Source organism: Hippoglossus hippoglossus, chromosome 15, assembly GCF_009819705.1.
Source record: "Hippoglossus hippoglossus isolate fHipHip1 chromosome 15, fHipHip1.pri, whole genome shotgun sequence".
In the NCBI taxonomy this organism is placed as follows: domain Eukaryota; kingdom Metazoa; phylum Chordata; class Actinopteri; order Pleuronectiformes; family Pleuronectidae; genus Hippoglossus; species Hippoglossus hippoglossus.
Genome location: NC_047165.1, coordinates 11,140,031 through 11,167,959, shown reverse-complemented (window position 1 = coordinate 11,167,959; position 27,929 = coordinate 11,140,031). Strand labels below are relative to the sequence as shown.

At 42.1% G+C, this 27,929-nt stretch overlaps 2 protein-coding genes and 1 long non-coding RNA gene across 3 annotated transcripts; 1 reads left to right on the top strand and 2 right to left on the bottom strand.

Annotated features, from left to right (window-relative positions):
- Positions 1–99: 99 nt before the first annotated feature.
- Positions 100–8,403, bottom strand: sfxn3 (sideroflexin 3). Its single transcript, XM_034609022.1, has 11 exons — positions 8,297–8,403; positions 6,251–6,423; positions 5,761–5,931; positions 4,711–4,809; positions 4,052–4,127; positions 3,824–3,909; positions 3,612–3,739; positions 3,122–3,171; positions 2,925–2,974; positions 2,780–2,827; positions 100–2,565 (listed from the first exon to the last, which is right to left on the bottom strand). The coding sequence occupies exons 2-11, from the start codon at positions 6,412–6,414 to the stop codon at positions 2,469–2,471; spliced, it is 969 nt and encodes a 322-aa protein (XP_034464913.1). The 5' UTR covers positions 6,415–6,423; positions 8,297–8,403; the 3' UTR covers positions 100–2,468.
- LOC117775682 lies at positions 100–23,074 on the bottom strand. The gene is made up of 3 exons (XR_004616300.1): positions 23,063–23,074; positions 7,270–7,281; positions 100–2,089 (listed from the first exon to the last, which is right to left on the bottom strand). It is a non-coding gene; the product is annotated as an uncharacterized LOC117775682 (long non-coding RNA).
- Positions 9,730–26,919, top strand: pdzd7a (PDZ domain containing 7a). Its single transcript, XM_034609013.1, has 16 exons — positions 9,730–10,057; positions 11,197–11,976; positions 12,344–12,481; positions 12,583–12,757; positions 13,175–13,351; positions 13,454–13,601; positions 15,208–15,268; positions 15,713–16,240; positions 17,892–18,047; positions 18,471–18,643; positions 19,010–19,101; positions 19,193–19,284; positions 19,847–19,915; positions 21,171–21,839; positions 22,172–22,272; positions 25,704–26,919. The coding sequence occupies exons 2-16, from the start codon at positions 11,784–11,786 to the stop codon at positions 25,872–25,874; spliced, it is 2,943 nt and encodes a 980-aa protein (XP_034464904.1). The 5' UTR covers positions 9,730–10,057; positions 11,197–11,783; the 3' UTR covers positions 25,875–26,919.
- The last annotated feature ends 1,010 nt before the right edge of the window (positions 26,920–27,929 follow it).

Below are 27,929 nucleotides of genomic sequence, written 5' to 3'. Positions count from 1 at the left end.
TTTGCAGTAACGGGACTCATTCAACATTAACCAGCCCGATAAACAAATACAATTTTCGATATAAATTTTAAAAAGCTTTTTTTTTTCTTCTTTTTAAATCGCAACACAAATGCATAGAGTTACTACAGCAGCACAGCAAAGGTTATATAGTGCAGTTTTGCCCTCAGCAGTAAAAACACCCCAAACAACACAATGGAGACATTAAGCACAGAAACCCAAATGAATTAATGGTGTCGTCACTGAAACACTGTCCTGCAGCAGCACCAGTCGGTGTTACAGAAGGTGAAGAGAGATTCAGACAGTTACCAACATCCGTTCACATGAACGATACAGAGACAGTGTGATTGTTGCTCCAGGTTTAAATGTTAATATGAAAAGAGCAGCTGGAAGAAGAGTGCGATTGGAAAATGTGACGCACTCCATGTTAAAGTAATACAAAGAAATCCTTCTCCTACAGAAGTTTGGAGTTATATGAAGACTGTTCCAGGAGAGGAATCTGTGGGTGGTAACGACTTCATTCGGGATTGAAACCACTGAATTACAGGATCACACATAAACACAATCATCATGTATTTCAAGATGCAACTGTTTTGGCAGTTGCTACAATCCTGTTATTGTAATGTTCAACCTCAAATTTCAGAAACAAACTCAAGGGACTCGCGTGACGCTAAATGGTGATGAATTAAAGGATGAGCTCGACTTGTACAATCGTACTGTTGGGTTCAGTTTTTCTTCTGTACATGAAACAACACTTTACACAAACAGTGAATCATAGTCGGTGATCTGTGCCTGTTCTCATTCAGCTAAAGTGAGAGCTCATTAGCTCTAGAGCACAAGCAGCTGACATGGTTTCTGATGCATATATGGGGCCATCTGGTGGATTTGCGAACAGAGGCACACCTTCATGATAAAATCTCTAAAATCCCTCATGCATATGTGCTCCATACATTATACATCATATATATATATACTATAGATATTTTCTATAAATACATCCAAGAAAAATATACGTATTACATCAGTCAGACAGACAGCACTGGAATAAACTGAGCTGATAGGTCCTCACTATCTAATCCCGGCGGACAGCTGTGTGTTTGTGTTTGAGAGCTTGGTCAACAACGTCAATGAGTTTGATCAGAGAAGCGGAAACTTGCCAAACTGTCAACGACCAAACTGTCAACGACAAAGCTTCAACAAATACTGTGCGCACACACACACACACGACCTGGATATTATAAGTATTCAATATTTTGACTCCGTCACACAACACTAGCTACGTTCATTTGGTACAATGGAACATCAGTGGCTCCAGTGCAGATGGCTGGCTGTTTGCTGCACATAATAACCCTGTATTTCCAACAATAAATCCAATAAACTGGAGTCTAAGTTGCATTATTGCAGCGACACATCGTCTATGGTCTGATGATCACATTTTTTTCTTGGCGACGAAACAATGACACAACATAGGACATTCCTCTCCAGCTAACACAACCAGCAAACATCGCCTACAGCAATCAAAGACCTCATCAATATGCTACTACAGTTAGCAACTGCACTATTTCATATAGTGATCTCAAATAATTAAAGGCCTTCAGAAACAGGCTGCCATGGAAACAGCACGTTTACGCTGACAGATCACCACATCAGATTCTCTGACGCACTCTACTAAGCTTTTGTCATATGATTCCTACACATGTGCCACATGTACCTAGCACCTCATTGCCTGGTCTAAGAGAACGGAGGAGCATAAGTACACTTGAAGGAGAGATGAACAGAGTTAAGAAGGTGCAACGGTTAACAAGGAAGCAGAGCACAACAAAAGAGGAACTTATTCATCGAAGGTTGAACTATTCAGGGCCGATTAACACAACTTTTGTTCCAGTGTAACTGCAGCAATTCAAACAAAACATGGGTAGTGTCTAATAAGCCATAATATCACAAAAGAATAATGTGACGATGTCGAGGGAAGAACTGGAAAAGCGAAAAAGTTGTACCACCTTACAACAATCGTAATATTTACGTTACATATGTGACTCACAAGCACAAGTCTTCATTTTAAACTGGAGTGAGATCATAGGACTGGTACGAACTGGTAAACAAAGACAGAAAACACAACACTGTTTTATAAAGGAGTCAGTTTGTCTTTTCTACGGAGTGTCATCTTTTCTACGGAGTGGCATCTATGTACAGAGAGAACTTTCTGTCATGATCCTTCTCAAAGTTTTTTCCCTTCAATGAATCCTCCGAAATAATTGTCAGCCTCCGCTCTTACACTTGGAGCAGCTCCGTGCAGTCAAATTTAAAAAAAACAAAAATACACCAGTTACACAAACCAACAACAAAAAAAAAAATGCATATATTCATTTTGTATTGCCCTCCCACTTGTGCCCACAGGACAGCTGACATGTGCATATATGTGTGCGTGTCTGCGTGTCTCGTGTATGTGTGTGGAGATGTGTTGGCTGGTCCTACAGGCCCTTGTTGAAGTAGACGGTGGTGGTGTGGGGACTGGTCTGGTGTATCCTCTCCTGCAGGTCTGCCTCCAGGCTGCTTACGCTCATCGAGCTACAGAGGGATTATTGAACAAGTTTTATTTGCTGCAACGGTTTAGTTAACACACACACACACACACACACACACACACACACACACACACACACACACACACACACACACACACACACACACACACACACACACACACACACACACACACACACACACACACACACACACACACACACATCAATGAGAGTGATGTGAAAGAGGCTGTCGTTACCTTTTCTGTGGGAACAGGGCGCAGCACAGAGGAGTTGCAAACACCAGGCTGAAAATAAGATGTAGAGAGGGATGGTTTGTTAGTTACAGATTCTTGAGTCCATATAAAAACATCACCATAGATAGTGCTGGTGCAAATAACTTACCACAGGCCGACCAGCCCCACCTGGATTGGAGCATTTAGAATTGGGAACCGCTGCAGGGAGATAAAACACAGGACTGTGTCTCATGTGGCATGTGACATGACTCATTCATCAGCGTAACAAGCACGGACACCAGCACAACCAGTAAAACCACAGACAAAAACAAACATATTTGACAGTCATACATGCAGTCTGCTCACCTTCATGAAAGCTTTCTTCTCCAGAGCATTCATTATAACCGGAGGGATGGCTGTGAGAAAATAACAACAAAGAATGTGAAGTGTTTTGCTTCATGAACAAAAGCAAAGAAGAAGATACATTTCAGACTTTTGCGATAACAAGTTATTTTTCAACTTTCGCACCAACAGTTTGTTTCAGGATGAGTCAGCTGATGATTGGTTTCGATAAATGCTCCACTATGTTCACAAGCTACTCCCCAACTCTGTCTGTCTGCTGTTGGGTGCTGAGCAGGAAGTATGCACTGGGGCTTTGAAGTGAATTCACTGGAAAAATATGTTTTCTGCTGAGGCAGTCAGGAACTGAGAGTGAACCAAAACTGATAGGTTGTGGGCTGGGCAGCTTAACAGAGCTGAACTTCCCTGTAAAGCTCAATAAAGCTGAAGGGAGCAGCAGATTGTCATCATGAAAATATTGATAACAGCTGCTTTATCGAATCAGTAGATGATTTACCCATTGCTGGCACTGCCATTCCGATCCTCGAAACCACCACCTGCACAATGGCCTGCTTGGCAGCGCTGGGGGACTCTCCTAACCTGTTTCCATTCTCATCAGTCACAGGGATACCGTACTTCAACTCCCTGGTAGAAGCAAACACAAAAGTTATGTAGAGCAGCTGTCACAATCTCTAAAAGCTACTGAAAGCTTTATGTTGGAGCTCTTACCTCTGTCTCATGAAGGGAATATTGATACAGTTAGCAGCAGCAACAGCAGCGAAGGGGACAAACCGGCTGACGATTGGAGGGAGACGCTGCAAAGACGGGGTCGAAAACAGAGACACGGTCAGAAAAACAGTATAACATTGCTGCACTAATATAGACAGATCAGTGTGTCTGTATCTCAGTTACACGTCACTCGATGTGTTGATTCACTGGAGCCGCAGGCATTATTACCTTAGCTAGAGACTTGAATCCCAAGGCAGTGACTACAGCACCAGTAGTAGCACTGACGTAGGCTGCGCCGAGCTGACTGCGAGGAGACGGATGCATCAGAAACATACGTTAATAACCAACTTCCTCTTTTAGAATTTTCACCTTTTAACACGTCATGAGTAGCTCTCTTCTGCCACAGCACACGAGGACTGCAGCTGGTAATCTGTCGGTCACACTTATATTTCAGATAATAGTCGTCTCAGTTGCGGTGCAAATTCATGCTATGTATCAATATGCAAAGCTCAACAAACAAGAACATACAGGAACAGAAGCAGAGGAAGGCACTGGGACATTTGTCCTCACTGACATGCTAAATCCATGATTATGCAATTGCATGTCCTGAATGCATGCATTTGATGTATTTCTGCAGCATCTGAAAGGTGCAAATTCTGGCAGAATGAGAAGACAATGCAAGTTGGCCTGACATCAACAGGGATCATTTAACCTATGTCAACATGAGTGCATGGTCACATGGGGCTGAACATGCTTAACAGTGGAACGTAGTACCGCTGTGAGGGTAGCGGAGAGGACGGCAGCTCCCACAGCCTCCTTACAGACATTAGTATTGGGGGAGGACAGGAATGATCTAGAGTGGATGTGAGGTGAGAAGTCCTCCCTACTTCACGCTGATGGGGGCATCTCCGCTGCGGTTAGTGTAGTTGACGACAGCGTTGAAGGACTGGTTAACCCACTGCCAGAACACCACGGCCGGAGTAGTCCTGCAAACACGAGGGAACGTTGAGGAAGTGAGATTTCACACTATGTTCAGTCAAAACTGTAGTGTTACATTTAACACCACAGAGATAGAAATCACAAGCAGTTCTATTGAAATACCCTGAAGATACTTTATCAGGGTGGACATAAGAATATCTAAAAATAAGAGTAAAAGTCAAGGCTGTATTGACTTTTTTTGCAGTTGTTTCTTTTATATAAAATGTCACAGTTATTATTCAAAATTCATCTTACACTTGGGCTAAAAAAACATTTTTGTAATTACATAACATTTTGGTGATATTGACCGAGACGTGAACTGAGATTTGCTGTATAATGTTATTCAGTACGACAAGTCACACATTTATTCAGCACATAACCACCCACATAACCCTCATCCCTGTTGGAGAAACATATTGTATTTATACTTTCACATTGAGATGTTGATTTAGATAAAAACTTATCTCTGATGTAATGTGTGTAAAAGTATTTAGTTTATTCTCTCCTCAGATAAATCATCTTATCTCTAACTTATCGTGGTTCTTTTGTTGTGCCAACTTTACATATAATGAAACTAAAACTGAAACAGAAACTTCAGACTTTAGCACCCCCTGGTTTACAGCAGTGCACACTGCTCTAAATAATAAATTTATCAGTGAAATATAAAAAGAAAAATTACAACATTATCACATGGCTTCACTATCGTCTCAGCAGCTCAGTGATTTATCAGTTTTCAGCATCAAGAGTTATATTTTCAATTCTTTAAGAGCATTTTCCCTCTGCAGGGATTAAAACCTCAGATTTTTATGCATCACTGCAGGCTGCCATACGGTTAAATTTACAGTCACATGGAAACTGTCACACACAATTATTCTTTATTTTGGCCGATCACAAATTTCCATTTCTCTACTTTAATTCATAAATCTTGCTTTTTGTGTTTAGCAAAACATGAGCTGTACCTGTAGAAGGTGAGCATGGAGCCTGTGATGGACATGTTCATTGGCACCTGAGCTGACATCCGCCCGATCACGAACATCTTCTCGCCAGTGTCGGGGTGGAAGGCGGAGTCGTAGACGTACTTGGCTCTCCACAGCTCGTCCTCCGTCAGGCCAGGCTTCGGATTCCCAGCTCTGAAAAAAGGCAAGAAGGTGGAGAGACTGAGTCTTTCCTTCACAGGACAAAGACCAGATAAGGGAGTTTTACTAATGTATTTGTCAACAACCAGTGTTACCTTCTCAGTTTTAGATACATTTAGAAATTCTTACTTACACGTGAAACAAACGTATCAACACAAAATATGACATTCTCATTTTGAGTCATATTACCCCATTAAAGAAGGAACACTGGTGTTATTACCTGTGCTCATTTCTATCCATGCCTCACACAACGAACTCACCCTAACATAATCCTTTACACTCCCACCCCATCCTCTACCTCCTGACACTCTACCTGTAGTCCTCCACGATCACTTTGGCCTCATCCAGGGTCTCGGAGGACAGCAGGACGGTCCTTGGATCTGTGACCATGAAGAAGTGCTTGGCGCGCCCCATGAATGTGCCTTGGTCCCATCGTGGCTCCTTGATGTTTATGTTGAGGGACAGTTCTCCAGACATCGTGGCTTTCTATGATCAATGACACAAATGTTTAATTAATAATACCGTTTTGATTATTTCCTTTGACAGTATATGTTTCTATAAACCTTCTTTTTAATTTAAAGGGAAACATATCTCATCAACACAACAAATCTCAGATATTTGATGAGTCCCAGCACTAGAGGTAATTTTTATAATTAAAAACCTTTGCTGCACAACTAAGCCCCCACCTCTGCTCAATTAATCACTGTGCTGTAGTACAGTAAAGTGCTGTATTGACGCAAAGCCCCCGGCCCAACCACTAAACAACATACAAGCTACAACATACACTGAACACTTATCTGAGAAAATTACTCCAGACAGACCAGTTGTTCAGGTTTAGTCTCCATCAGCATGTCCTGCCTCTCGGTGCTTTAAGCTAAAATAAAGGATGTGCTGTGAAGTGTTTGATACGTTATTCATATTATGACACATAAAGAAATTTGTTATCAAATTGTTCTTGGGAGTATCCACCACCCAGGAGGCTTATCTCAAACGTCCCGTATCAGTTGTGGCTGCGAGTACGAGATACGGGAAAACTGTACTAAAAATGAAACTCTTCGAACTGTAGGTCAATATTTGTGTTTTTTTTTTTATAAGTCAAACATACCACCACTTAGTGCAAAGAAAAAGAAAGATTTCTACTTTTGGTTAAATAGCCAATTAGGTGCAGGTGATATGACAGTTTTGTAAATGTTGTAAAAATGTACTTGATCTACCTTAATGATGTGAATCAATGCCACGTTCATAAACCAACACAATGATTACCCATTAGATGGCTTTGCTGATTGGCCAAATTATATCACACGCCAAGTGTCTCGCCCAGGTCGGTACCACCCCATTAATGTGCTCAGATCGTAGGTTGTAAATGTTCGCCATTTGTGCCAGTGACTTTCTTTATGAACTGATTTATTTCTAGCATGTCAGTTAATTTTGAAAAATCATATTCAAAATAATTCCATAATTTAACCAAACTGATATTTGAATTGCAAAAAAATATCCTACACTTAATTCTTAGTTTGAATACATTATTCAAAAATAATATTTCAACTTTAGGTTTTTCAATAACAATCAATTTTTTTAAATGAACAAAACTATTGGCCCTGATGGCCTCCATATATCACATTAGTTGTCATAATAGTTTGTTCATCATCAGACAAAAGAGAAAACCCAGGCACTCAGTAGAACACTTGCCACTTCCAGTACATATTTACAATATATATCCTTCAATAATTGTAGATTATTGCTCTTATTTCTTTTAAATTCCAGTTTTATGATCTTTTTAGTTTTTTACATGTCACCTTTGGCGAGCAGCAGGTTGGAATTTAGGTCAGCTGATTTGACCATTGGAGAAACTGAAACTAAACGTTAACCCAGTTGTAAACATGGGTGTTAGAGTTGCTGATAGGGAGTCATTCATGGGAATCACATGAGTCACAGTGTAAAGTGCTGAGCGTGTACAAAAAATGACGTGACACATGGATTTGGAGAAGTCACGACAAGCTGCTCCGGTTCCTCTGAGCCGGGGCGGCTAACCTGAGTAGCTAACAGACCCTGGACACACACACACACAGACACACACACAGACACACAAACATGACACTAACACGACATTGAATCCCCTTGCACGTCAATAACAAGCTCAATAACAAGTTACACGGGACAGAGAAGCTTCATCACGCCGTCAAAACAAACCCCTACTGGGTCAATAACTCAGGCAGCCAGGTAGCTTACAAGCTAGCTGACATGCTAGCACTGCAGTTAGCGTTCCAGGAGAACATGTGGACTCAGAACATTAGTTCAATAAGTCGTATTGTGACTTAAACCAGGTAAACAAGTGTGTCCAGTCATCACAGAGACTCACCTGCTCTGCTCCCGGTGCTTGTAGCAAATGTTTGACCTCTCAATATCACAGCAGCGCCGGGTGGACCTGTGCCGCCTTCGAATGCTCCACTAAGTGTCGTAAAACACATCTTCACAGAAAATGACGGGGAGAGCATAGGAAATGTAAAAAAAAGTTTTCATCTGCCGGTAAACACTCGTGATGATTTTATACATGATCTGGATTTGCCTGGTTTTGCTGTTCTTTAGCATAAAAGCAAAGCAAACTCCTTGTTAAAAACATTAATCCAACCACAACAACATAATACGTACAACAGCAATCATTACTGTGGTTGTAATTTAATCCACGTGATCACTGAACAATATTACAATTTTGAGTGACAATATATCATATTATAAGATCATTGTGTGTATGTAATAACTTTATATGTAAAATACATGCAGCCCAATGGAATAAGATATAAGATAAGATATCTTATTAATCTACAGTAAAATAGCAACACACTCAACCATGTCAGACATGTGTTTTAGAAAACCGAGCTTGTGATAAGTCTTTGAAAGCAGCACCCACTGTGGGCGGTGTTTGTCATGAAGGGCATCGGGAGGGGGGCGTGGAGCAAAGACGGCAGATGATTGGTTAAAAACCACTGACGTAGATAGATAGATAGATAGATAGATAGATAGATAGATAGATAGATAGATAGATAGATAGATAGATAGATAGATGTAGAAATTACAATTATTCATAAGAAGTAGACAAGTACAGGGGAACAGGTGAAAGTATTGGGTGATAATAAGTATGTTTACATGATGTTGGGTAATTTCAATCAATCAATAAAGCTTATTTGTTTCGTATATGCAGAGTCTTAATCTACAGATTGTAGTAACTTGTGACTAAAGTTCAGCCTGATGGAATAAGAGCAATATTTCCAATTCTAGTGGAGTAAAAAGAGAGTATAAAGTAGCAGGAAAAATAAATTACTCAAGTAACTTAAACTGTAAAAACTTCAGTTCAGAACTTTAAGTGAATGCAACTGAATTACTTTGCACTGCTGTAGGTAACTGGTGAGAAAATGTCAGGAGAGCATGAAAAGCATGGAAATCAGGCTGCCATCATATGAGGTCACTGTGGCATTTTATTAATATATGCTGCCGTATTTATTTTTTATCATACTTACTTATTTGTTTTGTTTATTTTCTTCTTTTTAATTGTTTTGAAGGTTATTTTACCTTGTATTTAGAATAGTTTAACAATTGCTGACACGTGAAACGTTTTTCAAACTGTAATGTCTTATTAATGGACTGTACATGTATTGTGTTAATCACCTAGTCAAAAATAATACTTGTGTTCAACTCTTATCCAGACTGAGTTTAAATGAGATAAAGACCTGACGTGACATCCCTGACCACCGGGTGGGGTTGTTTATTCATCTGTGTGGCCTTCACGGTGGAGACGGTCAGCTCAGCTTTCTCCACCTCCACCTCTCTGGAGTTTCACTGCACAAACATGGACTTCATCAGCAGGTGATCAGTCAGGTTTACCTGAGGACAAGCTGCCGCCGACCCGAGCCCGTGTTTGTGTAATGTTGTGCAATTAGTGCACTCAGTCGTCATCGGTGCGGCGCTAATGGCCGCACAGCTGCAGGGGCTTTGTGTAAAAGGCTTACAGCTCTTAAGACAATAATGGTCGCCCGGAGAACAAATGAGGTGACACTAATACTCCGGAGGTGTCACTGAAGCGTCTCTGCCCCCGAGCTCGTCCAGCAAAACACGGACACAACAGGTAACAGGCACCGCTCTCTTACTTTCTTCACAACGCAATGTCAGGATGCTTATATTCATCTAATGTTTCACAGTCTAATGTATCAACAGGAATAAGTTTAGACTGTGTTCATGTTGCAGTTTTACACGGAGGCAGATGTTGTCTGCAGGTGATCCAGAGGTTTAGTTAGTTAGTTATAGTTAGTTACTGCGGATTAATTCATGATAATAAACAGAAACATATTCAGTTGATTTGTTAAGTCTACACTATCTGAGTCGCTGTCCATGGTGCTGACAGATTAAAAGGTGAGAGAACAACAGGTGTTTTCAGGAAGGGAAGGTTTATTCTCAGCACCACTGTCTGGTAGGGGACCATTTATACAGCCTTTATAAGCTGTAATAAACGATTCATATTTACCAATTATTTATATTACAAGCCATTAACAAAAGTATGTTTTGTGTTGTCAGGTAATATCCTCCTCCATCATTTCACTCATCTTTAGCTCTTTGATTCATAGTTTCAGTTTCAGACCCCTCCAATGTACAGTTTGAATGGCTACCTACCAAAACAGGACTGCAGGACATCTGGACCAAAGTCCATGTGTAAAATGCACAACATTTGATAGTTGAAGACTTTATGGATTGCAGAATTTACACTGATATTAATGGACAAAATAATAGAAACACCCGTTGGCATAACACAGCTCAACAGAAGCACAAACAACATCCTCCAAAGGACTGTTGTTTTAGACAGGATCATTTTCAGCAAGGTGTACCTAATGAACAAATGCTTTCGAATGTGATGTACTATTTAATATTACAACTGTGCCATTATTGAATAGAAACAGCAAGTCAAAGGTAGTTGATAAGTTGTTATACCAGAGTAAATCTGTTTTCCTGTAGCCTGAAGATAAGTGGTCAAACAGTACATTGTTAAAAAGATAGTTTTGTTTAGTTTACACAACATAAATAGATGAAAGCCCATGTGGAGTGTGGTAGAAACAAGTAATAGTATTACTGGTTATAAAAAGCTATAGGTTGAACGACAAGCACATTTTTTTTTAGATCCCAGGTTAAAGGTCCTACCTGTATCACAATGAGAGAGTTTTATGCTCCCATCTCAAACTTCTGACCACATATTGCTTATTCTTCTCACAACAGATATCCATTTAATTAAACATGACCCGAGGGGAATCACCATGCACCGCTGACTCCTCTGCAGAGAGGCCTGCAGCCGCTCAGCTGGAGCAGTGGAGAACAGCCACGCACCGTGGACTCTGTGGAGATGAATTCAGAGCTACAAAGGACTCTTGTGGATTACAACAACATGACTAAACTATTACGAAAATTGGGATTCCATCCAGGAGTGAGAAAATTGGAAATCTTTTTGCCATAATTTTCAAATGGATTTATATTTCGTTCATTCAGATGTGTGGAAATGGTTCAACTCCTACCTTTTCTAAGTCACATTTTCTTCTTCTAAAGCCTTATTTACGGTTTGAAACTGTTTTTGATGAAGGTGAGTTGCCTACAGCTCTGTAAACTGGCTGCTTCAGTGAAAAGCAAGTCATTTATTATCATTACATCATCCACTTTGGACCAGCAGGTTCAAACAAGTCCAGTTCCCCACGACACCTGTGGCCCACGTCCTTCCCCCAAATCCCAGGCTGCACCTCTTCCCTCCTGGCCGCTGACCCCAGACATCCTCGTGTCTGGATGACGAGAGGAAGAATCGCCAGACACATAGCATGGCTCACTCCGCTCACCCCCCTGGATGGAGGGAGATGACAAACGGAGGCGGGAACCCCCACTTCAACAATGGAGGCCAGGCGGGGTGTTCCCACAGCAACACGCGCTACAGGCTGAAGAAACAGCAGCGCCACAGACGCAGGTCGTCCTCGCCAATGGGCCGGGTCATTCTCATCAACGCACCTGTTGATGGTGAGGTCTGGACGTGATAATGATCCTCTGTTGCCTTGGTAACAGATGCAGCACCACTGGCAGAGTTAAGATATATTAGATAATACAATATTTAATTAATGCTACAATATACTTTAGATATTAGAACTGAGAAGTTTTGTCAATTAATTGTTTAATTGATGGAAAATAACAGCACGTTTCAGTGGTTAAAATTAGCCCCACTTTGACCAAGTATATTAAATGCCACTTTTGTATTAATGCTTCAAAAATTACACAATTTATATTGTTTATCATGAATTTCTGCAGATGAATTGATTTTCACTCAGTTTTAAATTTTCAAACCTTATTGTAGACACAGGTACGTGTGTGTGTGTGTGTGTGTTTGCAGGAGGTGATGAAAGTGAAGACATTCACACAGTGACCGTAGACAAGAGTCCTGATGGGCGTCTGGGTTTCAGTGTCCGCGGAGGCTCTGAACATGGACTTGGTATATTTGTCAGCAAGGTGGAGGATGACAGCTCTGCAGGTTTGGAGGACGTGTGTTTGTGTTTTTTTTTTCATGGGCATGTTGTGTACATGAGACCTTTACTCCTGTGTGCCATGCTGAGTTCCACCTTGTGTGTGCAGCGGAGGCTGGGCTGACTGTGGGCGATAAGGTGGTGGAGGTGAACGCTGTCAGCTTGGAGAGCATCACCATGAGCAGCGCTGTGAAGGTCCTGACGGGCAACAACCGGCTGAGGATGGTGGTGAGACGGGTCGGAAAGATCCCCGGCATCCGCTACTCTAAGGAGAAGACCACATGGTGAGGACACACACCTCAGAGGCTCAGGCTTTGTCAATGAGGAAAAGTCTAACAAAAATGATTCTAATCTACCTTTACATTTTTACAGCACACAGTCAATTTCCCAGCTTAACCAAATAGATTAAGACAATATTAATATGCAATGTACAATGTACAACCTTGTTGTAAGAAGCACTGGCCATTGCGTGGCTGTTGTTTTGTGTAGTCTTGTCACTTGACTGTAGGTCACTCTGGTTATCTTTCTTTTGGGATATACTGTATCTTGGTTTCATGTAGCAGCAGTGGATGGATTACCGCTCTGACCTTTATGGCTATTTGATCAACCAGCACTGACAGGCCTGAGTTCAGCGGAGAAAGAGAAATTAGTTTAGTTGAATGTCTTCAAGTGTGTGTGTGTATGTGTCCTCTCTTACAAAGGGTGGATCTGATTCACCGGCGGATGGTGGTGGAGGAGAGCGGCCGTACACCATCAGACGCCAGTTCGGACAGCGCCCTCCGCAGGATCGTACATCTCTTCACCACGTCGGACGACTACTGTCTGGGCTTCAACATCAGAGGAGGCAAAGAGTTCGGACTGGGGATTTATGTCTCTAAGTATGAGCCTTGAAGTGACAATCAACATCAGACAGATAGAACTGGCTGATTCTTCGTGTATTGGAGCCCAAGTTCATCCCATGTCATGTATTTTCTCTGCAGGCTGGACCCAGGTGGGCTCGCAGAGCAGCATGGCATCAAAATGGGCGATCAAATCCTTGCGGCCAACGGGGTGGGCTTTGAAGACATCACCCACAGCAATGCAGTCGAGGTCCTGAAGAGCCACACCCATGTGATGTTGACCATCAGGGTGAGAAACAATTTTACAGATAAACTTGAGGTCAACTTTGGGGTTTATGTTCGTAGCAGACAAAATGCTCTATGGCAAGTTTTAGCCTCTTTAAGCTCATTGTTTCGGGTTTCAATACATCATTTCTGTATAACTCTCACTGTCATCATTCCAGTTTTCTAAAAAAAACTTTCTAATAAACTGCACTACCTGCTCACTAATAAACAGCAAACACACAAATTTAGCACCTAGTTGGTGAACATCGTAGAGCAACATATCTGCACCAGAGGCTGGTTGAGAGCAAAACGTTTCTTAAAGGAAAGTGAATCTTGGACATCTGGTCAGAAACAAACTCCACATGAACGCTGATGTTGCTAAATGTCTGTTAGATTAATGAGCACCAACATCTCAGCCAAACTAACAAGGTAATAATATGTCAATGTTTTTACAGCTTGTTGCCCGTATGAGTCCAAAAATGATTTAATGCAGGTTTATGTCAGATCTGAAATATGTGGTGCAGCGTTGCAAAGAAGCAGTATTCATCCACTCAGGTTTGAACATAACAGTTGATTGGGTACTTTGAGTAGCATGACACAATAATAAATGACACAGCCTGTTAAATAACACCAGCTCTTCTCAAGAGTGGACAGAATGAATATGCCCAGCAGAGCAGACAGCTGGCTCACGGCCCTTGAATTCCTTATGTGTCTGTGTGCATGCGTGTGTGCAAGGTCACGTCACTTAACCTGTGTCATTTTAAAGGAATCATGTGTGTACGTTTGTGTGTATCAACGGGCACATGTGTGTTGTGTTGTGTTGTGTGTGCGCTCTTAGCTCTCTAACTTTGCTGCGTGCTCATTTTACTCCTCTGATCTCAGGTTCCACGTGTGAAAAACAGCCAGGGACGACGTTCATTATTCAAAGGCAGTCAGGGATCAGGTTATAATCAACAGAAAGCCAAATTTTATGTCTTCCTTCTGTTCTGTCATAGACACATTATGGGTCAGAGTCACACATAGTGGAGCCAGGGTTAGTTTTAGTAAAAAAACTCTCACACAACCGGCTCTTTAAGGCTTTATATCGATATCTATTGTAAGGATTCATTTGAACAAATTAGCAAAGCAATGAACATTGAGTACAACATGCTCACTGACAAATCATTCCATCCTTTTTCATGGATGGAAACATCGGCCTTCGTGTCAATCCACCACTTTGGTCCTAACTTCAATATCTTAACAACTGCTGCATGGATTCCCTTTGGATTTTATATTGACATCATGGCATCCAGAGGGTGAAGCCTACTGACATTCATGATCCCTTGACATTTCCTCAAGTGCCACCATGAGGTTGATATGAGGTTTTGAGTGAAATATCTCAACAATTAAGTACTCTTGTGCCAAAGTCTTAAAATTCTTCTACATGTACTCTGAAGATGAGAGAAGGAATTTGTCAATAGTCACTGATTGTGAATTTGGACAATGTGGATATCTTTGTCCCACAAGTAGCTAAAACCTACAGTATTAAAATGTACAATTGAGATGCTGGTTTACTTGTTGTGTTTCTAGTCTGATGATGTTGACGTTTAAATATTTCATGCTGATGATTTCGTGTTTTTGCACTTCAACAGGAAGCTGGCAGATACCCTGCGTACAAGGAGATGGTGGCAGAATACGGCTGGCTCGACAAATGTATGGTGACTGTTCCAAAAGTGTGTTTATCACGAAATATGTGTACATGTTCTTCTTGGAGAGTGGGGTCAGTCATTCAGTTTATATTCAAACTCTTTGTGGTCCACTTTGATACGAGCACTTCTGAACACAGGCAGGGATTAATTCAGTGAACTCGAGTGCTCATCAGTCATCTGGAACAGAGCACGACCTCATATGTGGGTCAAGATGCTGAGTCATTTTGTAGTTTGATTTATAAAAAAAGAAAGAAACAGAAAACTCATGTTCTGTCTCTCGGAGGATTAACAGAGGGCAGACAGGGTTTAATCCAGACAAAGCACACTGTGTAAAATAAGGAAATGAAGCCTCTTCTGTGTGTATCTGTGTGTTTTTGTAGCATCTGGAGAGTTTTATAAGGTATTGTAATCACACAGTACTTATTCAGGAATGGATTGTTTTCTACAGTGGCCAACGGAGGCCCTTCACCATTCCCTCAAGGTTCAGACTCCAACTCCTCTGTGTCCTCGCTGTCCTCCAGCACCCCTCTGAGCTCCCTCAGTGGTCTCTCCCAGGTCCTTTTCCCTCCCGTCTTTGGCCTGGACATGGTAGACGTGGCCATCTCCACAGAGGACCGCTCCCGTCATCCAAGCAGTGCCGAGCGAACTGCTGACACTGCCATGCAAACTGACCCCAACCCTCCAAACTACACAGACCACCCCTCCCATAATGGATCGTACCCCGACAGGCTGGTGGGGACAGAAACCAGCCGGAGTGTAGGTGCCACAGTGCTGCTGAAGGACACCGTCATACGTGGGAAAGGGGAAGGGCCGAGGGAGATGGGAGGAGCTGGGGAAGGAGGGCGGGGACGGACAAGGATGATGTCAAGTGGGGACCAGGAAGTAGAGAAACACTCACCTAAGACGGCGGCGTTGATGGCCCTGAGCAGACCAAGGAAACCCATCAGACGTTCCCAGAGCCACATCACTGAGTCAGGTGAGACCTGAAGACTTGCTGCACAGAAAAGGTAAAACGTGTCTAAGGTAATTTAAAAACAGTGTCTTTATGATATAGTTTGATGGAGAACACTGACGAGTTTGCAAAAAGTCAAAAAGAGATCTTGGTCACATTCTTATAGATATAACAAAATTAAGCTCCCTCTTCAATATTAAAATTAGTTTTTATAAGTATCAGTATAGGCTGATGCGTCCCTAGCAGATTTTATAAACTCCTTTGTGTCCAGTATCAGTCAGGCTATACTCTGTATTGTGGAGTATTCTACATCACAGTTGACAAATCAGCCTCTCCAGCATCACAGCACTGTGAGTATTGAAGCTGGTCAGGTTCAGTTCTTGTTCAGACTTTTGTGACAGCACCTTCATTCACTTGATGAGATCCGCCGTCAAAAACCCTTCACAGATCTTTCTGCAGGACATCAGCTGCTTTGACGACCCCTCATTCCTCCATCACTCCATGAAGTAAACAAGAACATCCAGACTCCACACGTCTGATTTAAGCTCCAGACTGAACCTGTCCAGCAGCATAAAGTTAACACAGACTCATGATTAATCACCGACCTTTACTCTCACTTGTTGTGCCTCTGTGAGAAATAAATAAGAACAAGCATACGGAGAAGTATCCATCCAAGCTTTGGAGGGGGGGTTGAGTTATTAGCTTTTCCTTTTCAATTTATCCAGCTCATTCATACCTCCAGGACCTGGCGGAGGCTTGGGGCAGAGCCCAGGGCTGATTGGACGTTTGTTATATAAGCCGCAGCACTTCACTGTAGTGCTCCAAATGGATGTGAGGTGTGCGTTCAGGTTGGTGTAGCTGCAATTCATCAGTGTTACTGTGTTACTTTCCAGTGGCAGATTTACTGCCGCGAACAGAGGAGCTGACTGGAAGAGAAATGAAGAGTTTAAACTGGTAGCGGAGAGTGTGTATCACCAGTGTTACTGGCTAACTGTTGAGCATGGAGCAGTCTAAAGCCTAATGGATTGTGTTTTCAACACATGCAGAATGGGCTATTCTTAATCAACAACCTTTAGAGTACAAACAGGATTAGGTGCAGCAAAGATGACATCGGCTGCCTGCTCTAAATTAGTTAGTTAATTAGATAATAAGTAAAATAACTAGTTAGTAATTTTCATAAAGCCAGAAACAACCAGTAGTTGGAAGCATTATGTTTTCAGTTTGTTCGAAGGTCAAAGTCACAGGGATCCCATGTTCCTGGGGAGTTTCATCACATCCGGCACAAACATTGACTTGGAACAAAGAATGACCTGATTAGAATGTGGATGTCAAAGGTCAAGGTCTGTGTGACCTCATTAAACCCTTTTTTGCCTCATGGATGTATTGAGGATGTCATCTGAAGAATGCCTAAAAAGAATCCTTTCAAATTTGGTACAAACATTTGGTAACAGACTAGATTTTGGTGGTCCAAGATCACGTATGAGTTTAGAGTTTGGTTTGCGGAGGCATACAACCACAGGCTGGTAGTTCTAGTTTACATTAGAAAGCCTGTGCAGACTTCACTCACAATGTTAAAATCTGTGAAAGTCATATTTTACAGCGTATTTTGTAAATGTATCTGTATAGACTACATACTCTGATTTAGAGGTACTTCACATTCACTTTCTCCCTTTAGAGGACAGACAGAAGAAGAAGAAGCAGAAGAAGGAGAAGAGCTCGGGAGAGGGTAAAACCAGCCTGCAGCGCTCCAAAACCTTTGTCAACCTGTTATTTAAGAGAGAGCGTAAAGAGAAGAGTCGCTCCAGGTCCCCATCCCAGGGAGCTGACAAAGGTGAGGCTGCGGTCACAAGACATTCTTCACCGGCACATGTTCTGCATCTTATTAAATATAACAAAATGTCTTTGTTTCAGAGGTCTGAAACCAGTATAAATTATACAGTGTTACATTACACATTATAGTTCTGGCATTAGGGGTTCTGATGAGCTTTTTGATCATTTCTGGGGATACAGTTCTGGCCATAATAATAATAATAATAATAACTTTATTCATATAGCACTTATCAAAAACAAAGTTACAAAGTGCTTTACAATAAAACCATTGAAAAATTTAAAAATAACAGCAAAAATTAAGCCATACGATGAAAGTGAGTCTTAAGAAGAGATTTAAAAGAAGATGCTGATGTTGCCTGGCTGCCTAAGTGGTGTTCTTCAAATGAGTGACCATTTGTGTAAAGGTAATGATTCACGTCCTCAGGTAAAGAGCGGGGCCGTCCTCTCCAGATATTGACCTCTCCGAGGGAGTCCCGAGCTGGGGTTAAAGACGCCAGCCCGCTGCCCCGGCCTGAGACCCTGCATCACGTGGAGGACGTGGCAAAGAGGCTGCTCAGCCAGGACGAGGTGGCTGCCGTGATGAGACACTGTCATCGCGTGAGTTCCCGATCTGAAATGACCATCTCTAACACTTCAGTGGTGCTCTCACATGTGAATGGACATCCCTACTTGAAGGCTCAAGTGTGCAGTGTCGTCCCTTCTGTTGCTAAGTGCCCTTCAGTGACAGGTGTGTCTGGCAGCGGCTCAGACAAAAGACAGATTCGAGCTGTCATTTATGCTTACGATCAAATATCAGCTGCCATCTGATCCGCTTGTCTCTCCCCTGCCAGTCCTCCTCAGCTGCAGAGGGTATCGAGTCGAGAGGCAGAGTTTCTAAAAAAGTCTTTATAGTAAACAACACTATAGTTGTTTTTTCCATATTCTTCTCCTCTCATTAGTTTACCAATCTCGTCTGTTCCTCAGTTTTTGTCCGACAATATGATTGAGGATTTGGTACGTCCTCTTTTGGCAATCTTGGACAGGCCAGAGAAACTGCTACTTTTCAGAGAAATAAGGTGAGATACATAAAGCATTGGTATAGTGTAATGCTATTTTTTATACGTGTACATACTGTGCAATGACTGACTGTGCTCATACCCTCTGCAGGATGCTGATACCGACGAATAAATTGGGTCGGTTTGACAGCATAGTCCTTCCCTTTGAGCTGGAGGCGTATGATATTCTCAAGAGTCGCTCGAGTAAGAACAGGAATGCACTTCACAACACTTACACAGGTTTTTATTTATGCAGATTCTGTTTGCATGAAAGTGAGAGTGTAGGTTTGTCTGCAGAAGAAAGTGGGAGTCAGATTCTTTAAAAGAAAACGGTTTTCAAGTTAATATTTATAGAGATCATGCACAATTCATTACCGTAAAAGTGTAATAGTAGTCTAATGACTGATATTAGAATGGCACTTAGTGTCTTAATGTAATTTCTTACTTAAAAAGTATGTAATTGTTCTCTAGATTCCCTGAGTTTTGCCGGCAACCTGCCTCGAGGTTGACAGTTAAAAAAGTCTGAGAGGCAAAATTCAAGGCAAAGGCAGTAACTCACTGCAGCTCATAAAGTTTACTGTCGTTTTTATCAGCTCATATCTTCTCTCTCTGGAAAGTGATGGAAACACTTTTCCCCTATCGCCAGTGGAAATGCATAAAAGAAAGAAAAGAGACAGAAATGAAGTTAGAATTAAATAAATTACACAAAAACAAAGACATATATGGTAGGACAGTGATGTATGTCTGGTTGTTTATTTCCTCTCAGTACGTTCTCCCGCTCTGCGCTCCCCTCGCAGAGGAACCCCTCGACGTCACCTCATCACCCCAATCCCAGGTACACCTTCTTTTCACCTGTTCTCTTTCCAGACATCACCTCTTTCTTCTCACTCTCTCTCTCTGTCTAGTTGATGGCTTTTCTCGGATCCCTGAGGGAACATGAGACACAGAAGGGGCTTAAAACTCTCACCCGTTGTCTCTTTCCTCTCCAGCTCTTATTTTTCATTCCTCAAATCACTCCTTTCCTCATACCTGAGTCAAACTCAAAGAGTTCCTGTCCCCGGCGTACCCACCTCCCGAACTCATATGAAACACATGTAAACACACACACACACATTAGTATGCGCACAATATCTCAGGTTTCCTGTGCCTGCGCTGAAGAAGAGGCTTGTGTTACATCTCTGTGGGCGACTGAAAAGGACTGAGACCTGTGTGGTGTGACACTTCAACAATACAGAGATGCTCAGAGCGTTTTTCCTCATTCAAGAGTCATTGAGACACAATCAATAGAGTCTTAATTTAGGCCGACTGAAGCCAGCTCACTTTCTGGGGGCACAGGTTAGGGGTCAAAGGGTCAGCGTTATGAAAGGAGAGGGAAGCTGACAGGCCATCAGTGTGTTGTCAGTGCTTAGAGGTGAGTGACCTTGTATATCTGACTCTGACTTCTTAATAAACTATTGAATTATCACCAAATAGCTAGTTAGTCCTGAAGGAGAAGAAATTATGTATCATAAGAGGAAACAGGCAAACTTATGCTTCACTGAAATTCAGTCTGATGCTCAGTTTCAGTCCAATTGTTTCAGTAAAACCCACGTTCAACCAAATGTAGTTCTACCTACTCAAAGTGACAGGTGCAAGTTATTCTGATGAGAACCAGACTGTCCAGAAATATATATATATATATATATGAATATATTGATTTATCATCTATACTGCAGCCAGCCACCAGGTGGAGATAGAGATGCTTTGGCTTCACTTTTGGGGAGCTGGCATGCCTCCTATCTTTATATACAGTCAATGGGTGACACAACTTATGTCAGTATAAACAGATGTTGGGCTTGAGTTGCATTGTGGGTAATGTAGGAATCATGTTTTGACAAGGAATGCATGGAATAAAAAGGTCTGTTTTTTCTGAATTGATTGAGATTAAACTCTCCATCATGAGTCTGACTCTGTTATAGAAGAGCAGTGAGAAACCAGTGTAGTATTCTTTTAAGTCTGAATATTCCTCATGTCACTGCATTTATGTGCAGATGTTCCACAGATCTTCCACATCTGTCTACAACCTTCAGGTTATTTTTATGTCTGTCCAGACTACAGGGGTGGGTTCCACCTCCAGCCGTTTCAGGACCCACTGGGAGAGAATCAGTTGATTGAGGAGTTGGAGCGTCTGCGTTTGCCTGGACAGCAGTCAGGAATTCTGCCTCCATCACGTCTCTTCACCCCCTTGCTGGACGTACCTGTGGACAGCTATGCTTCCTCCTCTGTGCGGTCCCGCTCCCTGAGCCCCTCACCCACCCACAGCTCCCTCCTCACAGAATCACCACACAGCACCCATCGTGGGGGCCATCCCTATCGCTCCCCAAACAGACGAGAGAACGGGGCGTCGCAGTATGATGAGGTCTCCTTACTGTCCGCTTCTGACCGAGGAGATGTGGCTGCTGAGCGAGGGAGGTCGCCTGTGAGGAACGGCCAGGGGAGAGCGGGGAGGGAGGCGAGCCCCGACAGCGTAGATGGCAAGGGGCAGAGCAGGCAGCAGGGCTTCACTGAGGTCAGCGTGCATGTTCCCTCACAGCCTAGAGGGAGAACACCTCTGGCTGATGTGTTTGAGCCCCAGAGGGACAAGAGTCCGTCCTCAGGCAGAGGGAGAAGTCAGCAGGTGAATCAACCTGCACAGAATGGTGTGAAAAGAAGAACCACTGTGCCACATGAGGAGTATGAAATCTGCACGTTGACCATCTCAAAGGCCAAGCAGTCACTGGGTGAGCACGAGACAGAAACATATGTGTAATAAAGTGTAAACTGAATGTATTTTAAAGGAATTTCTTGGTTCTTGCATCTATATGCATATGAGTAGAATTAAACCTGCCACATGACAATTGTAAAGTTATAGATTTTAATGTTTTTAGTCCCTGATATTCATTAACCAGCAGAGGTCAGGGCATCACTTACTATTTAACTGAGAGGGATTTGGAGCTATAACATTAGCTGAAAAAGACAAAAGGGACAATATACACTGTATGAGTTAGAAACCAGGAATCTGGTACTATCAAGTAATCCCTGAGTTTCTAACGAGTCCCCTGTTTGTTTACAGGTATTAGTATCTCTGGAGGTATGGAGTCAAGGGTCCAGCCCATGATAAAGATTGAGAAAATCTTCCCAGGAGGAGCCGCGTCTACAAATGAGGCTCTGAAGGTGAGCAGTGATATGATAAGTTTATGTTTTCATTGGCCTTTGTTTGAGTGTTATGTAGCAGCATTACACAAAAAATACTGGATGAATACCATGAAACTCAAGGGAAGGATTTAGTATGGGTCAGAGAAGAACATATTACATTACATTTTGGTGTGATCCAGGAATTTTCTCACACAGGGTGTTGTACATTTTTGGGAATTTCTCAACAAATGAACCAATTATAATTTTTAACAAAAAGAACCAGGAATATATGTATTAACAGGTTAATTTGTAAGCAGTTTGTAGAAAATGTCATTCTGTATATGTATCTGATCTCTGATCTCAATCAGCCTTGGCGGAGATATGCGCTCTCCAGATGCCATAGTATTTTTTTCCCTAAAAAATTTGGTTTTAATTTGACAGACAGGGCTAAAAAAAATCTGATTATGATCCTTAGCTTTGAAGTAAATTCAAAGAAAATGTGATAAACATGTTTTCGACTTTCCAGATTGCACTTTTCTCTCATTATAACACCCTGATTTTAAACCACATTAAATGTCTGTGCTGGTTGGAGTGTAAGGACCTGTCACACACACGTGTCCTGTGGTTATGACTTGTTGCTGCTATAAGTAAGAAGAGAGAGGTTGACGGTGATGCAGGGACTGGATAAGAGATGAGTGGAGATCAAGTAGCCCATCACCTCCATTATTGATGAAGTACACAAGCACTACTCTGCTAATGTATCGGTAATATATTGGCTGCACAGTAACTTAACAGTCATCTGTGATCCTGGCCTGGTTCACTTAAACACACATGATACACACACACATTCACTGCAGTTAACCACGGGCTCATTCAAGTGCTGGAGTCAACGATAAGAGCAACCAAACAACACTAGCTCCCCAAAGGTTTTTTGTAGCAAAGGATATATAAGTAAAATAATAAGATACATATGGACAAAAAAGCTGTTTTATTTATAAATATTATTCATGTAATTTCTATGCAAAATCGGTGTACCCATCCAGTTGAAAAGAGATTCAACCTGTGACAACAAAATTACCCAATCCTGCAGGAAAACCACAAAGCAAAGTATTCTTCAAGTTACTGATTTGAAATGACGCTGGTTTCAAAAGTCAAAGGATCACGTAAGAGGAACATGAATGTCTGTATGAAAATTAACGCCAATCCTTCCTATTTCTGTTGAGACATTTCACTAAAAACCACAAAGGTCCACCTCATGGTGGCGCTAGACCAAAAGTCAGGGGATAGGGTAAAGTTTGTTGGATAAACTCATCAATGTCTGAAGAATATAAATCAGGATAACTGAAAACCTACACCTGCTGGTGGCGCTAGAGGTAAAATCAGGGGTTATCCAAATCCAGAGGATTAATCTTGCAGGGCACATAAATGACTCCACTAAATTTCATGTTCCATCTAATCATTGTAGAGGAATTTGAGTCTGAAGTGACATTTCTCTCCCTGCAGCCGTGCACGTCACTGTGGTTATAAACAAAGACGTTAGAAGCCTCAGACACAGATATGAAGCCACTTCTGTTGTCTCTACCTGACACATCACATCATAGGCTCCCTCCAATCTGCTCTGTGGCTCAATGCTATCTCCCCCTAATCTGTAAGGGGAAGTGAGACCAGGCCAGTCCAGTGTTAACATGCATCCTGTCCCCTCACACACACGATAACAGACAATCAGTGTTGTTTTGTGTGTGTGTGTGTGTGTGTGAGGTCATGTGTTCTGTCCTGTGCATTAGACTCCAACACCTGCTTGTATCTAGTGTGTCATGTGCCTGCATTTAACTGGCTCTGGAAGAGGGCGCAGTAAAGAACGCTGAGTGGATGTGACATCATGATTTGTTGGCCTGTATGTGGTTGAAGGGTTGATTCCGTTTTTCATTTGTACCACTGATCTTTTTAATCGCACAACTGTTAACATTGTGTTATGTGAATTGTTTAGAATAACTAGGACCATAGTGCTTGCTGGGATGCTGATTGGTTGGTTCACCACCACTCTCGTTGATATAAACAGGGTGGACAAAATAAAAGAAACACAATACAGCTCAACAAACAACTGTTTGGATGATTTCAGTCACACCGCAGACTGGGACCAGCTCTCGTTAAGCTTTTCAGTGACATCCACATAAACACAGACAGTGGTCTCAACAAAATCGACCGCAGTATCCTACCAGACAAAGAAACTGGGCTTACAAAACTGGTATACAAATACACGTGCCTTGTCTAACAATCAATCTGGACAAATATGCCCCAGCCCCTTTAACAGGATTCAAACTAAAATTAGACAGGTTCTTCTACGGCCTATGCACCATCTCTCTGCCACGTTTAGTTCAAATTGTTTCAGTACTTATTGCATCATCCTGCATAGAAACAAATGTGTGATTCAATATTACCACTTTCATGAAGGCAGGGTTTATTTCAGGACTGTTGTTAAACCTAATAGATTCCAAATGACTGTGTCTCCTCTGCTTTGCTAAATAAAGTAGTTTGATTTGTTTATAATGGAAAACGAACAAACGATTCACTGATCCTTTCCCGCAAACAGTAATTTTTTCAAGCTATGTTGTTTTTGGATCGGGACGTCCACTGGCTAGAGCGCTCCAGAAATGTCCGTAAAGAGGATGGGACAGATTAGGTTGTGATCTATTTAATTCAAATAAATTACTTTTCAAAAATGAAAAAAAGCCATTTTAATCTCTTCTTTGGTCAAATGGATCTAAATCTTTTGATGCAATTCTCACGAAACACTATAAGGTTATTGGTGGACACCAGATGAGCTGTAAGAAAAACCTGCCAGGACAAACAGAGGCCAGCGCAGATGTAACCTCCTCTCATATGTGACCTGTAATAGAAAGAATAGTCTGGTACAGAGTAAAGGAGGAAAATCGTCTATTTTTGTCTAATGACTGGAAAGGAAAAGGGAAAGGGAAAAAGACATGATTGGTGGAGATACAACAATGGCCGTCGGCCTTGCGTGCATCTGTGTTATGTGTTGCTAACCTTCACTGAGGCTGAGCACATGAGGCAGGTGCATCCTCGGCAAACGCTGATGACATCAGAGGAAGTTCCTCTCCTCGGGGGTCCAAAGCTTCGCTACTCTCTGCTCACATCCTGCAGGAAACAGCGAGCAACTCTCCTAACTGTGTGTGTCTCAGTGTATGTTCTTGTTTGCAACAACTTTGTGCTGACGGGGAAACTTTATATGTGCACTAGTGACGGCCTTCAGTGTGAATATGCTAGAGTAACAGAAGAGCCCCAATTCTCTGTGTCATAAATCAGGTTCCTGCTAAGGCACACGATCACTGCAAATTCATGGCAACTGTCTATAATGTTGTAAAAAGAGAGGAAAGTGATAACATATATGTAGTTGTGAAATATGAGTTGGCCTGATGGATTTGCCTGTTTTCCTGTGATCTCATCTGCAGGCAGGATATGAGCTGTTGTCCGTAGACGGCGAGAGTATGCAGGGGGTTACTCATCAACACGCGGTGGGTGTCATTCGCTGTGCGTTCGGCAACAAGGCCAAAGATCCGATGGTTTTTGTGGTCAAGGTTCCTCGCAGCCCCACCAGCAGCCCCAGGAGACCTGCTGACTAGCCTCTCTGGGCCTCTCAGCCAGACTGCAACTCGGGCATGAAGGACAACAAATTCTGTAGCTCCTGAGGGAACGAATAAACTCCAGGATTCACTGCACGGGGGAGAAAATATGAGACAGGTAGAGCTCTGGTCCCAGCGGAGAGGAATGGATGCACAGTCTCATCGCTCCTGTTAAAGGCCGAGTTGTGACAAGAACTACAAAGATATTTGTCACGAACAGAGGTTGAGGCTTGAAGCAGTTTTTTAAGACTGATACAGTAGCTTATTTATCAGAATAAATCACTTTCACTATGATAAAATGTAAGATACTGTGTTGAAGTATAATCTAAACTGGATGTTGCACCTGTACAACATTCTTACTGAAAGCATTCATTGCACAATAACTCGTTTAAAAGCAACTTCCTGTCTTTCTTGATAAGATCGCGTGGTTCATGAACTCCTCCTTGGTTGAAATCGTGCCACTGTTTGACACTTAACCACCTTTCCGTGACCTCTGACCTCTGTCTGATAGTGAAGCCAGTGGTCTGCACATTTCAGCCGGACGATCTGACTCCAGCAGCCCCGCAGGCCTGCCAGAGGGAGATTACCCCAGCCTGCGTTATGAGATTTGTAGATTTATACCCAGATTAAACCCCTGTATTATGTCAAAACTGATAGTTTGGGTTTAGTGGATGTCTGGGGGGGATTATTCCAAATTGCTGCTCAGTAATTTTTTGTGCTGTATTTTTCTGGCCTAAGTGCTCGTGCTCTGGAGCAATCCGCCACTTTAGAGGCTTAATTACACCCTGCTGTGGACTGAGCTTATGCAGACATGCGGAGGAGTTGGAAAAACATGTCAATGAGAAATGCATGACATGGAGGTCGGTGGCACAGTTTGAATTAAAGTAGGCTAGAGGAGATGTGAGCAGCGAGATAACATGGACTACAGTGTGCATAGTGCCTTACTCCTGCAGATGACCAGTGGGGGGAAATGTTGATAAAATGCTGGACAAACTTGGTTTTAATAAGTGACTTGTCTCAATCCAGAGATACAAATAAAGGTTTAAGATGAAACTTCAATGACTCAGTGCTCTTTGTTTACCATGTGTTTCAGTGAAAAGCTAGAATTACAGCCGGGCTGTTGTAAGCCTCCATCAACCAGAGCAGCCTCAGCCCACACACACTTTTTCTAGACTCATGAGGTCATCGTGACCTTTGACCCCCCAAATCTGATTAGTGAGTCGTGAACATTTTTGCCAAATTCAAAAGGATTCTCTCAAGGCTTCCTTAAGATAAAGCATTCATGATACAAAAAAGGGTTTGTGAGGTCACCGCTTCCTTGACCTTTGACCTCCAAATTCTAATCAGGTCATCCTTGAGTCCAAGTGAATGTTTGTGGCAGATATGATAACATTTCCTCAGGGTGTTTTTTTATATATCACATTCACAAGAACATCGAGTCACCATGACGATGACCTTTGATCTTTAACCAACAAAACCGAATCAGTTCATCTTTGAGGTCTAACTGAACGTTTGTACCAACTTTTAAGAACTTCCACGAACACACAATGCCTTTGGCCGCTAGCTGTCGTCGGCGTGGAGGCATAAAAAAGACAGTAACTCAACAGTCAGTCTGAGGTGTGACAACTTGTTCTTTAATTAAAAACACAGTCATTTGTACAAGAAATGTACACGTAAAAATATACATGGACAACTACATACTTAATGAATTATGGAGGTCGCAACGGAAGCGAAACAGAAATATGCACAAAGGGATGAAAAGAAAACTGCCACAAAAAAAAAGAAGAAAGAAATGTGTTACGTTGCTTTGGTCTAATCACAGTGGCTACGTTCGAAAAATAGACACTTGGTCTAAACAATGTCACTCTGTTATACTATTTAGTGTTTTACATATTTACACAGAAAAACTCTTACGCAACAATACAGAGGAATGAGATATGACGAATGAGTGGAGGTCTGGCGTGAACCCAGAACTTTTGGGAGTCGGTTTGATGTGCAACACCTGTGCTTGTTGTTTGTCTGTTAACCTGTGGTGAGTGAGTAACAGTCTACGTC

What these genes read in the sequence shown, in the direction of transcription:
- sfxn3 (XM_034609022.1), bottom strand. Translation starts at nt 6,414, where the DNA reads ATGTCTGGAGAACTGTCCCTCAACATAAACATCAAGGAGCCACGATGG. An exon ending in AGAAGAAAGCTTTCATGAAG is followed by an intron (nt 2,975 to 3,121) that starts GTGAGCAGACTG and finishes ATCTCCCTGCAG; the next exon opens with CGGTTCCCAATTCTAAATGC. An exon ending in GTGGGGCTGGTCGGCCTGTG is followed by an intron (nt 2,828 to 2,924) that starts GTAAGTTATTTG and finishes TCTTATTTTCAG; the next exon opens with CCTGGTGTTTGCAACTCCTC.
- pdzd7a (XM_034609013.1), top strand. Translation starts at nt 11,784, where the DNA reads ATGGCTCACTCCGCTCACCCCCCTGGATGGAGGGAGATGACAAACGGA. An exon ending in GGAGGATGACAGCTCTGCAG is followed by an intron (nt 12,482 to 12,582) that starts GTTTGGAGGACG and finishes TTGTGTGTGCAG; the next exon opens with CGGAGGCTGGGCTGACTGTG. An exon ending in GAGCCACATCACTGAGTCAG is followed by an intron (nt 16,241 to 17,891) that starts GTGAGACCTGAA and finishes TTCTCCCTTTAG; the next exon opens with AGGACAGACAGAAGAAGAAG.